The following is a 12671-nucleotide window of genomic DNA, read 5'->3' on the forward strand; positions in this document are numbered from 1 at the left end:
TAATATTTATTACAATACTTTTATAGTAATAACTATTAACTAATATTATAATGTATTATTAATATTTAATTTTAATATTACTGTACTTACAAGTATACGACTGCTACAAATACTGAAGTACCTTAGTACCTAAAAAATTATATTTTTTTTTTTTTTTGAAAACATGACATAGACCATAATTGAAAACTGCTTTTATTCGATGTGTCCAAATATTTTTTCGATTTCGTTCTTGTCAACTGTAGTGGCAACTGTTACATAAATTTCATATGTAAAAGTGCATCTTATGTTTATAATTTTTTGTTTTTGTTTCCAATGATCTTAATACTATAATAATGTTCCATTTGTTTTATTTAACAAGACTGAAGACTGTTTTTGAATTGATCAAACACAAATTAAAGTATGTTGGTTTATATGCAATTGAATGTATACAAAATGTATAATATTGTGATTTAGAGTGTTGAATATGTTATCACTCACATAATAATAATAAATTTTTTATAGTACACATATTTTCTTATTTAATTAAAAATTATAATAATCATTGAATGAAGTGTATTTAATAGACATATTCTAAATGCTGATGTTTGATGCTAGTTATTATTATTCAAATAAATAGTTAATGTGAAGTAAGATCTATAAATACAATGAACACTTTAAATTTGAAGTCTTAAACATAGGCACAAAACAGAAAGTGAAAGATTTTTTTTATAAATCCAATTAAAATGTATAGATTATTTTTAGGAAAGTGATTGGGGAAATTACTGTTACTATTTATATACTTAAAAATCACTCAGTATGACAATTAAGCAAATTTTTTATTTCACTTAAATTAATCATTGATATTTTTTTATTTTATTTTTTCAGTGAATATACATATTATTATTTGATATTGCTTCTCGCTTCTTCTATAATTTACAATGAATGGTTGGTTTATTCACTGTATGCAAGTAAATGGCCAACATTATATTGTGGTAATGAGAAGTTCTGCAAAACAATCTTACTAGTTGCTGATCCACAAATATTAGGGGAGGAAAGAGAAAATATATTAGCACGCTGGGATAGTGATCGATATTTATTCAATACATATGGTCGAGCATTGCAGCATGTGAAGCCTGATAATGTTATATTTATGGGTGATTTAATAGATGAAGGATCATTAGCTGATCAAAAAACTTTTGAAAGATATTTACATAGATTTAGTAAAATATTTTTTTTAAAAAACACAGTTCCTCTTGCATCTAAGAATGTAAGTAGTTATTTTATTTAAATCTCTTAATATTTTTAAATTGTATTTATTATTATTAATTATTTTTTAGGTAATTTTTATCCCAGGTGATAATGATATTGGTGGAGATGAAGAAATTGTAATTCGTGAAAAAATTGATAGATTTCATCTTTACTTTGGTTCGCCTGGAATAATTGAAAATGAAGAAATAGAATTTGTCATGGTACAATACAATTATTAAGAATATTTTGAAAATATGCTTTTAGAAGTATTTGTATTTTTTTTTTATTGTTATCATTAATATTAAATTTAAATTTAGGTAAATCAACTGATAGATTTAATGCCAACAAACATCAACCCTACAAATCGAACAAATACTATGAAAATTATGTTTTCACATATTCCTTTGACAACAAAATGGACAAAATTCACAGATAAAGTACTAGATAATTGATAAGCAGAGGCGGATTTATCTTTTTATGGCTATAGGCACCAACAATTTACAACCCCTATAATAGGTGAACAAGTTACAATATCCTCTCCAAAATACCTACTTTAATTATTAAATATATAAACAATAGTAGGGTACATCCATTTGAATTTTTATACTATGTTTTTATTTTGATTATTTTATTTAGCCTACTTTGCAAAAATGTCAATAGATTTCCACTGAATTTTAATAAAAACCTACAATCATGACAAAATATATATTGTCATGCCTACAATAATAATTGTATTAATTATAAACATTAATAATAAAACAAAACTATAACCATTGTTACAACACAAACATACACTACAATTTACAATATTTTTTATAATTAAAAACTTTATTTTTGTAACCCAAATTACAAGGCATACAAATCAGATGTTCAACTAACCTATACTACATCTAAACTTAACTATTTTAATTTAAAAAGCTGAAGTCTTGCTTTTTTATTTGTAAATGATTTTATAATATCTTTTTATGATAATGAAACAAGAAGACTTAACTCAATTGTTAGAATTGCCATGCTATTTCTTACCAACATGTTAAATATAATATTATCAAAAACTGTTTTCTATATTTATAATGAACCAAAATAGATAGATATACCGTATACGATATACAAAAATATAAAATTTAAAAAAAATACGCACATTATTAATTGTTTTTCATAAATATAAAATAATTAATTTTCCAATTTTTTTTATATGTCTGATGTTTTTTAATAAAACACATTTTTGGCCCTAGTCAGCTGCCTATAGTGCCTAATAGGAAATCCGACTCTGCTAATAAGCATTTATATATTATATACATTTAACTTAATTTCAATGACAATTATAAAACATTCAAACATTATTTCAGGTTATTAATGAGTTCAAAAGTGAATTTATATTCTCAGCTCATGATCATTCATCTTTCAATTTTATTAGTGACATTAAAAAAAGAAAACATACATATGTTCAAAGGCTTGAACGTAACAGTTTTGATGAAATGTCCAGTGCTCAATGGAGGTTTGGACAACAGTCACCCAATTCAGTCAGTGAAATAATAGTGCCAACCTGTTCATATAGAATGGGATCAAATAATGTAGGATATGGTGTATTAACAATTGGTAAGACATTCAGTAGTCATTTTTACTGTTAATTTATTTTATTTAGTAGCTAAATATTATCATTTTAGTTTATTAAGAATGTATTCTTTGCTGTAGTAAAATTTAAGTTGTAATATTTTTTTAATTAAAAAAAAATAAAGCGTACAACCTTGTAAATATGTTTTATCTAATATCTACGGTGTTATGTCTAATACAGATTAATGTATAAAATAATTTTATCTTTATATAACGCCTTAGAATATTTAATTAAACATAACTTATATTGTTTAATTAGTATTTTTTATTTTTTCAGATACATTCAGACACTCTGTCACATACACTATTTTATGGCTTCCATCAAGATTTGCTTGTCTCTATGTGTACCTGTATGTTTTAATATTATGCATTATTTTGTATTTCTTACATTTAATTACTAGAAATAGCAAAACAATCATATACAGGGTTATGTAACCATTTAAATATAGAATGCACATTATACATTGCATTTAATTATAATATTGATATACTTATAAGGTTAACTTTAAGTGATGATTTTTTGAATACTAAAATAATGTATTACAAAATAAACTTAACTAAATAAAACGACGCACAAAAATATATACTTTAATAATTTTTTCAAAATGTAAATAAGATATCATTTTTTATGACAATCCTTTTTCTAAATATGTATTTATCATTACTTTTTCATTAATAATACCAATTGTATTTGTTATAAAAATTATAACTATTGATTTAATAAACTATTATTAAAATTTATATAACTTTTTCTTTTTATTGAAAACATTGTTTAAAGGTATATCTTCTAATTAAGAAGAAAACTACAATATTGTGTTTATTCCTTACTGCCGAGTTGATTAAAATAAATTTATCATATCAATAAACAAAAATTCAACAACATAACAAAGTAGCCTTTTATTCATTTAAACAGAACTACTTACCATGATTTAAAAGTAAATTGTGTATAATTAAAATATCATACATTTAAGCATAATTTTTTATATTATCATTGAAACATTTGAACTTCTAAGTATAAGTTTCTATTGAACTACCAATGTTCAAAGTTTTTGATTTGTAGATTGAAATAACACCTTTTGATAATCTTTGACAGCGTCGGTGCAATTCAACGGGGTTCCCTTGTTATTGGCTAGACAATCCAATAAAACATTTTCTTTTTCTATTGTAGTTTCACTCAGTACTCCATCTTTAATTATAGGTAATAATTTCTTGACATTTTCATATGTTTTTTTGTATTCTATTTCGACATTGCGGCTAAGAGCTTTTTGACTGTTGTTGACATGGTGAAAACGCTGTTCCCACCTCTTGTCATTAGCTTCTAACTCTTGCTGAACAACCTTCTGTATTTGCAGAGAAGATGGTTGCACATACGTTGGCAAAATGTGTGAACCCTGGTCAACTGGTGCTATCTGTTCTTGACCTCGGAGTCTTTCGACAACCTTGTCTGACAAAGTGATCACATTTGGATTCTCAATTTCTAGTGTTCGAGTGGTGCTAGATGATCCGCCCATTTTGGCATATGATTTTTACTACTTGCAATAGATAAACTGCTAAAAAATATAATCTTAAATTAATCAAACTTTATCAGAAAAAATTTATAAGTTGTAACATGTAGTTGATTATTTAGTATTTACCTAAATTGTAGAGCAGTGCTACTATTGAAATTAAAAATGTATTAATAATTTCAATTTTTTTGGTTTAAAACTTGTTTAAATGAAAGTTGCAATTTGCAAAATAAATACGAAAATCCATGGACTACTTTACTACTTAAGTGTTTTTAAAATTAGACATTCAAACTTCTGATTTAATTTTGAAGGATAATAACAATATGTTGGGTCAACTTATCAGTTATCACTTTTCAAATTTTCCTAACCACAAACAGAACAATTTATTAAATATGCCGAAAATGTTTGATTATTATTTTTTATTCTTAAGTCATTGCTCTCTTTTACAATAATTATCTTATACATGAATTTATTTAATTGATTTTTTAACATAAATACATAATGCATATTACTTAAATAAATATAATGTGCTAAAGTTTGGAGTGTTTGGACTTTTGGAAGACCATTTAACCAAATAATGAATTGTACCACAGAACTGTATATTATATTCGATAAGAATATAAGAGTAGAGATAACAACAATCTATTAATTTACTGACCTTGTGGTTCATAGTGATCATACGACACAACGATTGAACGATAGGTACGTAATTACTGATTATACCAAATGGCAAATACGCTATACGTCTATACGCTAATACGCTTATTTTATGTATTTGTTTATACCATACTAACTTGAACGACACTAACTAAAATTTATGTTTAATCATAATTTGTGTTTACTGCTCTCCCCTTTTTTGAGAATAAAAATAAAAAACATAACAAATTTTCAGCCCTCTACAAGTTGCCGCTTTAGGCTCCAGCCTCACAGTAGCGTATTAAGGATTTTGTCATGAGGGGGGATATGATTTTATCCAGTACTTTCCACCCCTAAGATTAAATAATTAAATATAAAACTACAATAAATATGTTTTGAAAAACTTAATATAATTTATATTTTATAATTATATGGATAAAAGCAACAATGTATTTTATTATGTATTCAATATTTTATTTTTTTTTTTATTTTATAAAACAAAATCTAGTTTTCTAGATGTTTTTAAACGATTTGTCCACAACTTCTTCCACGGATAGATCAATATCCCTATGTACTGACAGTAACGATAAACCATTCAGTCGTCTGGAAATTTTTAATTAATTATAAGTCCAAACAAAATTGTACTAAAAACTAAACGTTTAATGTTCTTACCTCATTCATTCAATTCATTGTATTCCGTAGATGAGTTTTAAGTCTCTTTAAACTAGAAAAACTCCTCTCGGGAGTTGCAGTCGATACAGGCAATGTAACAAATATTTTTAACAGAAGTTTGATATTTGGATAAATTTCTTAATAATTTTTAATACTATGTCTAATTTATAATCTATTTATATCTAAATTTACGTCCTTGGTATTGTGGTGAACCGCCACCGGCGCCACCACCAACACAATATTCCCTTTCACGGACGCGCGAGTTTGGAGGCATTAGCTACCCGCAGCTCGACTGCCGCTCGCGAACTCTCCTCACTCTTTCGACGGCGCACTGACTATCGTCTAATTTAGATTTAAATAAAAAAAAAATACTCAACTCAAGTTTTGGGGGGGGGGGATCAAACTCAATGATCCCCCCCCCGTAAATACGCCACTAGAGCCTCATGAGTCTAGTGTTTAATTCAATTCGCCACTATGTACAATGATATTTATACTGTCTAATTTCGTCATGATGTCATTAAAATTGATTTATCTTAAGAGGGATATCAGCACACAATTTTGTTTTCTTTGATCCACGTTCAATATTGCAAATTCACGTTTTGGCGAATCCATCTTGTTATGTTAATTTTAAATTAATATTAAATCTGAAAGAGATTAAATTGTTTTGTTACGTTAGGTATTTAAATTTTTAAGCAAGTTAATATTGTGTTAAATATTATAAATTACAATTTTTAATGTTCATATATCGCTGAAAAATTGATATAGCTAGTAAATACTAAATACAAAGTATAAACACAAGAAATGTTTGACTATTTATACTAAAGCAAACAATAAAAGCTTGGTTTTAGGATATTCCCAGAAAATGTAGTATGTTAAATGTTGTGCATGGGTCAGAAAAAAAGTGTATAGACATCCTCTTAAATTAATTTAATTTATGTTTTAGTGACCTGTCTCACCAGTCTCTCTATAAGAATGTTAAAGCAGGAAAGTTTTAATAAACAACTAAGAGAAGGTTTCTTTTTAGGTACTAGCACGCACCATTATAAATTATCATACTGTTGCATATAATCTTTGGTACTAGGCATACCACTTTACCAGGATAAAGTTCTCTGTTCATAATATTATTATTATCATTTGGTTGTCCAATTAAATAAACACTTAATGAATGGTGTTGGATATGAGACATTGTAATATTCAATATTTCAATCCAATACATAGGACCACTTGCAAACTGCAAATGTACATTAATATTAATACAATAACAACTATACATTTTTAATAGCTCATTGTCTTTGCACAGTCGAAATGTATACATATTTTAAATTCCTTTTAAAACAGATTGTATCTAACGTAAAGTCTTCAACACAGAATAATTAGGAGTATATTAATTAACACTTTAATTATTTAAATCTCTAGAATACAATTTAACCAGAATAAATAAGAAAAATTAATAATAACTAATTGAGTAAAATATAATAAGCTTAATTTTAAGCAAAAATTATATTGAAAAAAATAGAATAAAATTACAAACTCCATTTCAAACAAAATTTAGTATTAATCAATTTCTGTATAATCGCTTATATCAAAGTAATATTAAAAAAGTAACCTATTTCCATATATTATGTTAGAAAATAACGGTATTTATTCAAATATAAATAAAAAATATTAAAACAATGTTTGAGTTTGAAAAGTGCAATGTTTTAAATTTTTAAGCAAGTTAATAGTGTGTTAAATATTATAAATTACAATTTTTAATGTTCATATATCGCTGAAAAATTGATATAGCTAGTAAATATTAAATACAAAGTAACCTATTTTCATATATTATGTTAGAAAATAACGGTATTTATTAAAATATAAATAAAAATTTTAAAACAATGTTTGAGTTTGAAAAGTGCAATGTTTTAGCCTCAAGTACCTACACAATAAGGATTGTTTTAAATGTCATAAGCAGGTAATCCAGCTTTTCTTTTTGTAAAATGTTCGGCGTGCTTTTCTGGAGTAAGATAGTATGGTGCAACAGCCTTATCAACAATCATTAAATTTTTCCACTTAGCCTGTAAATATATATAATTAAATAAATAAATATAAAGTATAAGTAAATATAAAACAATACAAGACTTCAAATACATAAATACAATTTTATTATTAATTCGAAACTTACCAGTTTGGGAAATTTGTCATTAAAAGGGATAACAAACTTTCCCTGAGTATAAGGATCAATAGAATCTAAACGCTCAAACCAAGGCCATATCATGTAGTCAACCATATTGGGCTTGTCACCTGGTAATCAAAATAAAAATAATGAATTAATTAGTGGTTACAATAAATAAGTATAGGTTCAATATGTTATCTATTTATCTATTAAAAAAAATACCTCCCAGGCATTTCAAAAATTCATGACGATATCTATTGAGACCTAAGAGGACGTTCCTCCCATATGTATAGCATTACAATCACATTATAGCAAATATACATTCAGCAGTTCTCATATAGTTTGTTAGAATGAATTTCACAACTATTGAACTTATAAGTACCAACATTTTCTCAATATTTTTATTTTGAAGTTAGTTTTATAAACATTTTGAATTGTAATATTTTACACACTTCCTTTAAAAATATTGAAAAAAAATATTTCAAAAACACCTCAGATGTTTTAATAGTTATATAAAGAGCTGAATTCATTATGATACATAAAATTGAAAACGGTTTAACATAAATTCTTTGTGTTGCGCACTTACAAGACGGAGACAATACATGCGGATGAAAAGTCATTTTAGTAGGGCACCCACTAGATAAAACAAACTGGCAACTGCATAAGGTATCATATTAATATATTATTCAAATAATAATTGACAATAAAGCCTTATTAGCAGTTTAATTATAATATTCAACATTTCAGAAAGCAACAAAAGTGAAGCAATAATTATTTCATACTTGAAAAAATAAATTAGGTACAAGAGTACATATATCTTATACAATAAAATTCAGTTAACTATAAGTCTAAAAAATATTATTTTAATATTTGAGTAGGCACCATATTGAATCAATAAATAATGTGTAAATAATATACTGAACAGGTACCAATAATTAACTTGTTTTAAAAAAATTTTTCAGAAATTTACAAAAATTAATAGAATAATATTTGCATTTATTTACTTGCCTCCAAAAAATGTTGATCCTCTTTCAGCTAATTCTGTTTCAATGGGAATTAAACTAGCAACGAGTTCATCAAAGTATTTTTCTTCTACTTTTTCTGAGGTCATGATTAACTTATAAAATGCTGTTCCTACCTAAAAATTAAAAAGTACTTACAATAAACACAATTATTTTACCCAGTTGAGTAAGGACTATATATCTATATTATAGTATTACAGTGTACAGAATGAAACAATTAATTATATTTTAAGAAAATTAAATCGAACAATCATTAATTTCATGGGTTCTGTATAATATAGATTATAGTTACATATATTATTGGTTAAAAGGTGGATTTAAACTATATGAGCTTACTTTTCCAAAAGACTCTATGACGAGTTTATCTAATATTTTCTGGAGAGGACTGCTATTCCACAAAGGCGGCTCAGGGAACTGTTCGTCGAGGAAGTCTGCCAATATCAGGCTTTCAGAAAGAAATTTACCATCATAGATCAAAGCCGGAACCTTACCAGCCGGGAAGATTGTCAAGTACCATTCGGGCTTTTCTGACAGATTAATGAACACCGTGTCATGTCTATTCAGATGCAGTATGAAAGGTTTTAATAACAGACTGGTGGATTGGGTATCTAATCATGGATTACTCACGGTGTACCCTTGGCATTCAACACCAGCTGGACCCTCTGCGCATATGGACAAAATCGCATCGAATAAAAGCGCAATGAGCCTAGCACCTTTGGTGGTTCAACGGAATCTGGAAAATGCATGTAAAAGTAAAACGCTTAGTTCAATTCATTATCAAGAAGTGATATCGCATTACACTTACCTTTGGACAAGTGTTTGGTGGCCATTTTAGTTTCCGTCTGAGGTGTGACTAGGGTTCCCACCTTTGAAAGATTGCAAACCCAAAAATAAGACAAGCATATAAAAAAAAAAAATTCATCACCAATTTTATCTATCTATAATTATATATATTTATATAAATAGTATTTACTAATTTTTGACGACCCGGAGAATAATTCACCAAACTCGTAGCCCGTAGATTTATGCGTAAACCCAGATTTAACACCGTGTGACACTTGAATAATTGAGTATTGATGAGCAACGGACAACGGTCTGCTTCCGAAAACAAGTCGCAAGAAATAAGAATGTTGTTGCCGTTGTTGACTGTTGTTGATAATGCTGTAGCGTAGCTGTTACCTGTTGTCAGGTATGCGATATCACACTATATTCGATTCGCCTGAACCAGGTGACCTTGAATTCAGTGGCAGTAAACGTTTTGCTTATATTATACTAATAATAATACCTAATACCTACTGTAGTACTGTCCTACTATAATAATATAGTATATAAATATATAATAAACTAATTAAGTATAAATATATCTTTATGTATTACGAACAATGTTCAGCATTATATAACTTACGTGGCTACGTACAGTTTATACAGTAATGACTTGGATGTTACAAAATAATGAGTCTCTAATTAACAAAATATTCAATTATTAGCGATAACACTTCGTGTGCGAACGGGAAATGAATGATATTATTGACATTAATGAGTATTTATCACTAAAATTGTTACCAAATCAGGAAACTAAAGTTCGTCATTCTATCAACTTGATTATTTTTTACTATCTTTCAAAACCATAATGTTTTTTTAAACTCTGAATAGAGCGATGAATTTATTAATTTTTCAATGACTGTGTGCGTTTTTTTATATCTATTAACACTTTTTGGAGCTGTAAAAAAAGAATCAATTTAAAAAAATGAAGGTAGTTTTAGATAACAAGTTGAATAAATTCGTACTTCAAAAGTACAGGACAAAAAAAAATTAAAGAAAAACTGAAATTATTACGTAAATCCAATTTTTAAGAAAATCGATTTTGTCTTTTGGCGTAAATCGAGAACAACCGTAAATAGTAAATACTTGAAAATTTCACTAAATGTTGAAATTATCATTTTATATTTACGATCAAAATTTCAAAATATTTTAACTCTTTTTAATCTATTTAAAGGTATGTGAAATTTATTTAGTTTTTTTTTTAAATGTCGGTTAAAAATGATTGGCTGGGTCAAATTTCTTAAAAATTGAATACAAATTGTTCTTATATCTGTATAAAAATATTAATAAACATAGTCACAATTTTTTATATCCATTTGAAGTTAGAATTTTGATGGAATTTGTAATTAAGAATTTATAAAAACTTTTATTTTTAATATCTCAGTTTGAAAATTTAATAACAGATTCATCATAAGTAATTCATATTCATACTAAAACCATAATTTTTAGTAAAAATATAAAGGCAGTTATTTTTATAGACAAATTTGAACTTCAATTTAGAAGAAATTGATTTCTTAAACGATAAATAACGATGTTTATTATTGTATCATAATTTAAAATTATTATTCTTGGGACCTTAAAACTTTTACATTTATTATGAATTTTGCCATACCTTACGACATTTTTTACTTCATTATTTTGATATTATTATCTATTTTAATTTACTGTTTTACGGTATTTACAGTTTACAGACAGAATAAGTTGAAAATATAATGTATAGAAATATTATGTAGAAATTTTGAAATTACAAATACTGTAGATTTACTAAAAGAATAAAAAATAAATAATTAATAGAATAAAATAAATGATTTATCTTTTATAAAAGTAACTTTATTTAATTCATTTTAACATTATAAGATGCTTCACTTTCTGATACTTTGAAAATATTGATAAATCATCACTGTACATGCTATTATACTATTATTGCGTACCAGTGGTGTAGCTAGGATTTTTTTATGAGTGAAGGGAAGCTAAATACTTCTAACTTGAATTATTGAAAATCAAAAACAAAAATACTTATAACATATTAACGTTGATTTGCCTTTAACGTATTTACTATTTTAAATAATTAAAATTTGTAAGACAATTTCCATATTTAAATTTAAATATTTCAAAACAATATAAAAAATACGGCCAACGGGGGAGGCTATAGCCCCTTTAGCCCCCCTTTGGTTACGCCACTGTTGCGTACCTATATTTAAAAATACTAAATGTATATTTTTCTATTTTATATAGCGTATAAATAATTTTAGCTTTATTAATAAATTATTATTGCACGCTTATTAGCTGTAATGAAGAATAATTTTTAGAGGAGTACTTTATATATTATACATAATATTTTAAATTATAGAATAAGACTACGTAAATTAATTTAATATTTAAATTGTGTATTTTTGTATGCTTAATAAGTAATAGTGTAATACTATATGGTATATACCTAATTGCCTGCATCTATACCTTTATTTCCCAAATTTAGTTCCATGTTTGTCGTTTGTCATTGTATTCATTTTTAATTTTGCTCTCTGAGATAAAAATAGAACAAAAATATCACATTTATATAGATTTTATTTGGTAGATTTTCTTTAAATCGTGAAAAAAAACAAAGAAAAAGATGTGGGTAAGTGGGTACCGCTATGCAGTGTAGAAGATATCGAATGGGTCACTGTAATGGGTGTATTGCATTTATAACTCTTTTGAAATCTCAAAAATATGCTATAACATTTGTTTCGAAAGAAAAATAATTTATGATGTATAGATGAACTTGGAGTATGTAGTAATGGTAATTTATAAATTATAACATTTCGTATTCATCTAGGACGGCGCTCTGAGTAGGCAATTTAGGGTCATATCATATATGTGCTATATTCCATTATATTTTAATTTTTTAACTGTAATCGTTATCCACTATAGAAAAAAGGTCAAAACAAGATGAATTATGTGTTCCTTATGACCTTATCCTTCCGTCCTCCCGCAGAGTATAATGTTTTAATAATTATGTATTAACTACAAAAACTATTGTTA

The 12671-nt window shown here is 26.3% G+C and overlaps 3 protein-coding genes across 4 annotated transcripts; 1 reads left to right on the plus strand and 2 right to left on the minus strand.

The window, feature by feature from the left end:
* The first annotated feature begins 9 nt into the window (after window positions 1–9).
* On the plus strand, window positions 10–3540 carry LOC132921677 (metallophosphoesterase 1 homolog). Its single transcript, XM_060984836.1, has 6 exons — window positions 10–397; window positions 865–1246; window positions 1317–1448; window positions 1545–1664; window positions 2574–2823; window positions 3116–3540. Exons 1-6 carry the CDS (start codon window positions 333–335, stop codon window positions 3271–3273), a joined length of 1107 nt encoding a protein of 368 aa, XP_060840819.1. The 5' UTR covers window positions 10–332; the 3' UTR covers window positions 3274–3540.
* Window positions 3541–3720: 180 nt separating this feature from the next.
* LOC132921680 (uncharacterized) lies at window positions 3721–4686 on the minus strand. Of its 2 annotated transcripts, none has more exons than XM_060984839.1 (2): window positions 4473–4686; window positions 3721–4385 (listed from the first exon to the last, which is right to left on the minus strand). In XM_060984839.1, exon 2 carries the CDS (start codon window positions 4347–4349, stop codon window positions 3879–3881), a length of 471 nt encoding a protein of 156 aa, XP_060840822.1. In that variant the 5' UTR covers window positions 4350–4385; window positions 4473–4686; the 3' UTR covers window positions 3721–3878. The 2 variants fall into 2 exon arrangements, with proteins under 2 accessions (XP_060840822.1, XP_060840821.1); XM_060984838.1 differs by having other exon boundaries at window positions 3721–4388; window positions 4473–4684.
* Window positions 4687–7475: 2789 nt separating this feature from the next.
* LOC132921678 (pyrimidodiazepine synthase-like) lies at window positions 7476–10088 on the minus strand. Its single transcript, XM_060984837.1, has 7 exons — window positions 9802–10088; window positions 9634–9694; window positions 9456–9561; window positions 9165–9384; window positions 8815–8944; window positions 7816–7934; window positions 7476–7708 (listed from the first exon to the last, which is right to left on the minus strand). The coding sequence occupies exons 2-7, from the start codon at window positions 9656–9658 to the stop codon at window positions 7589–7591; spliced, it is 720 nt and encodes a 239-aa protein (XP_060840820.1). The 5' UTR covers window positions 9659–9694; window positions 9802–10088; the 3' UTR covers window positions 7476–7588.
* Between the last annotated feature and the right edge of the window lie 2583 nt (window positions 10089–12671).

Source organism: Rhopalosiphum padi, chromosome 2 (assembly GCF_020882245.1).
Source record: "Rhopalosiphum padi isolate XX-2018 chromosome 2, ASM2088224v1, whole genome shotgun sequence".
NCBI classification, from domain to species: Eukaryota; Metazoa; Arthropoda; class Insecta; order Hemiptera; family Aphididae; genus Rhopalosiphum; species Rhopalosiphum padi.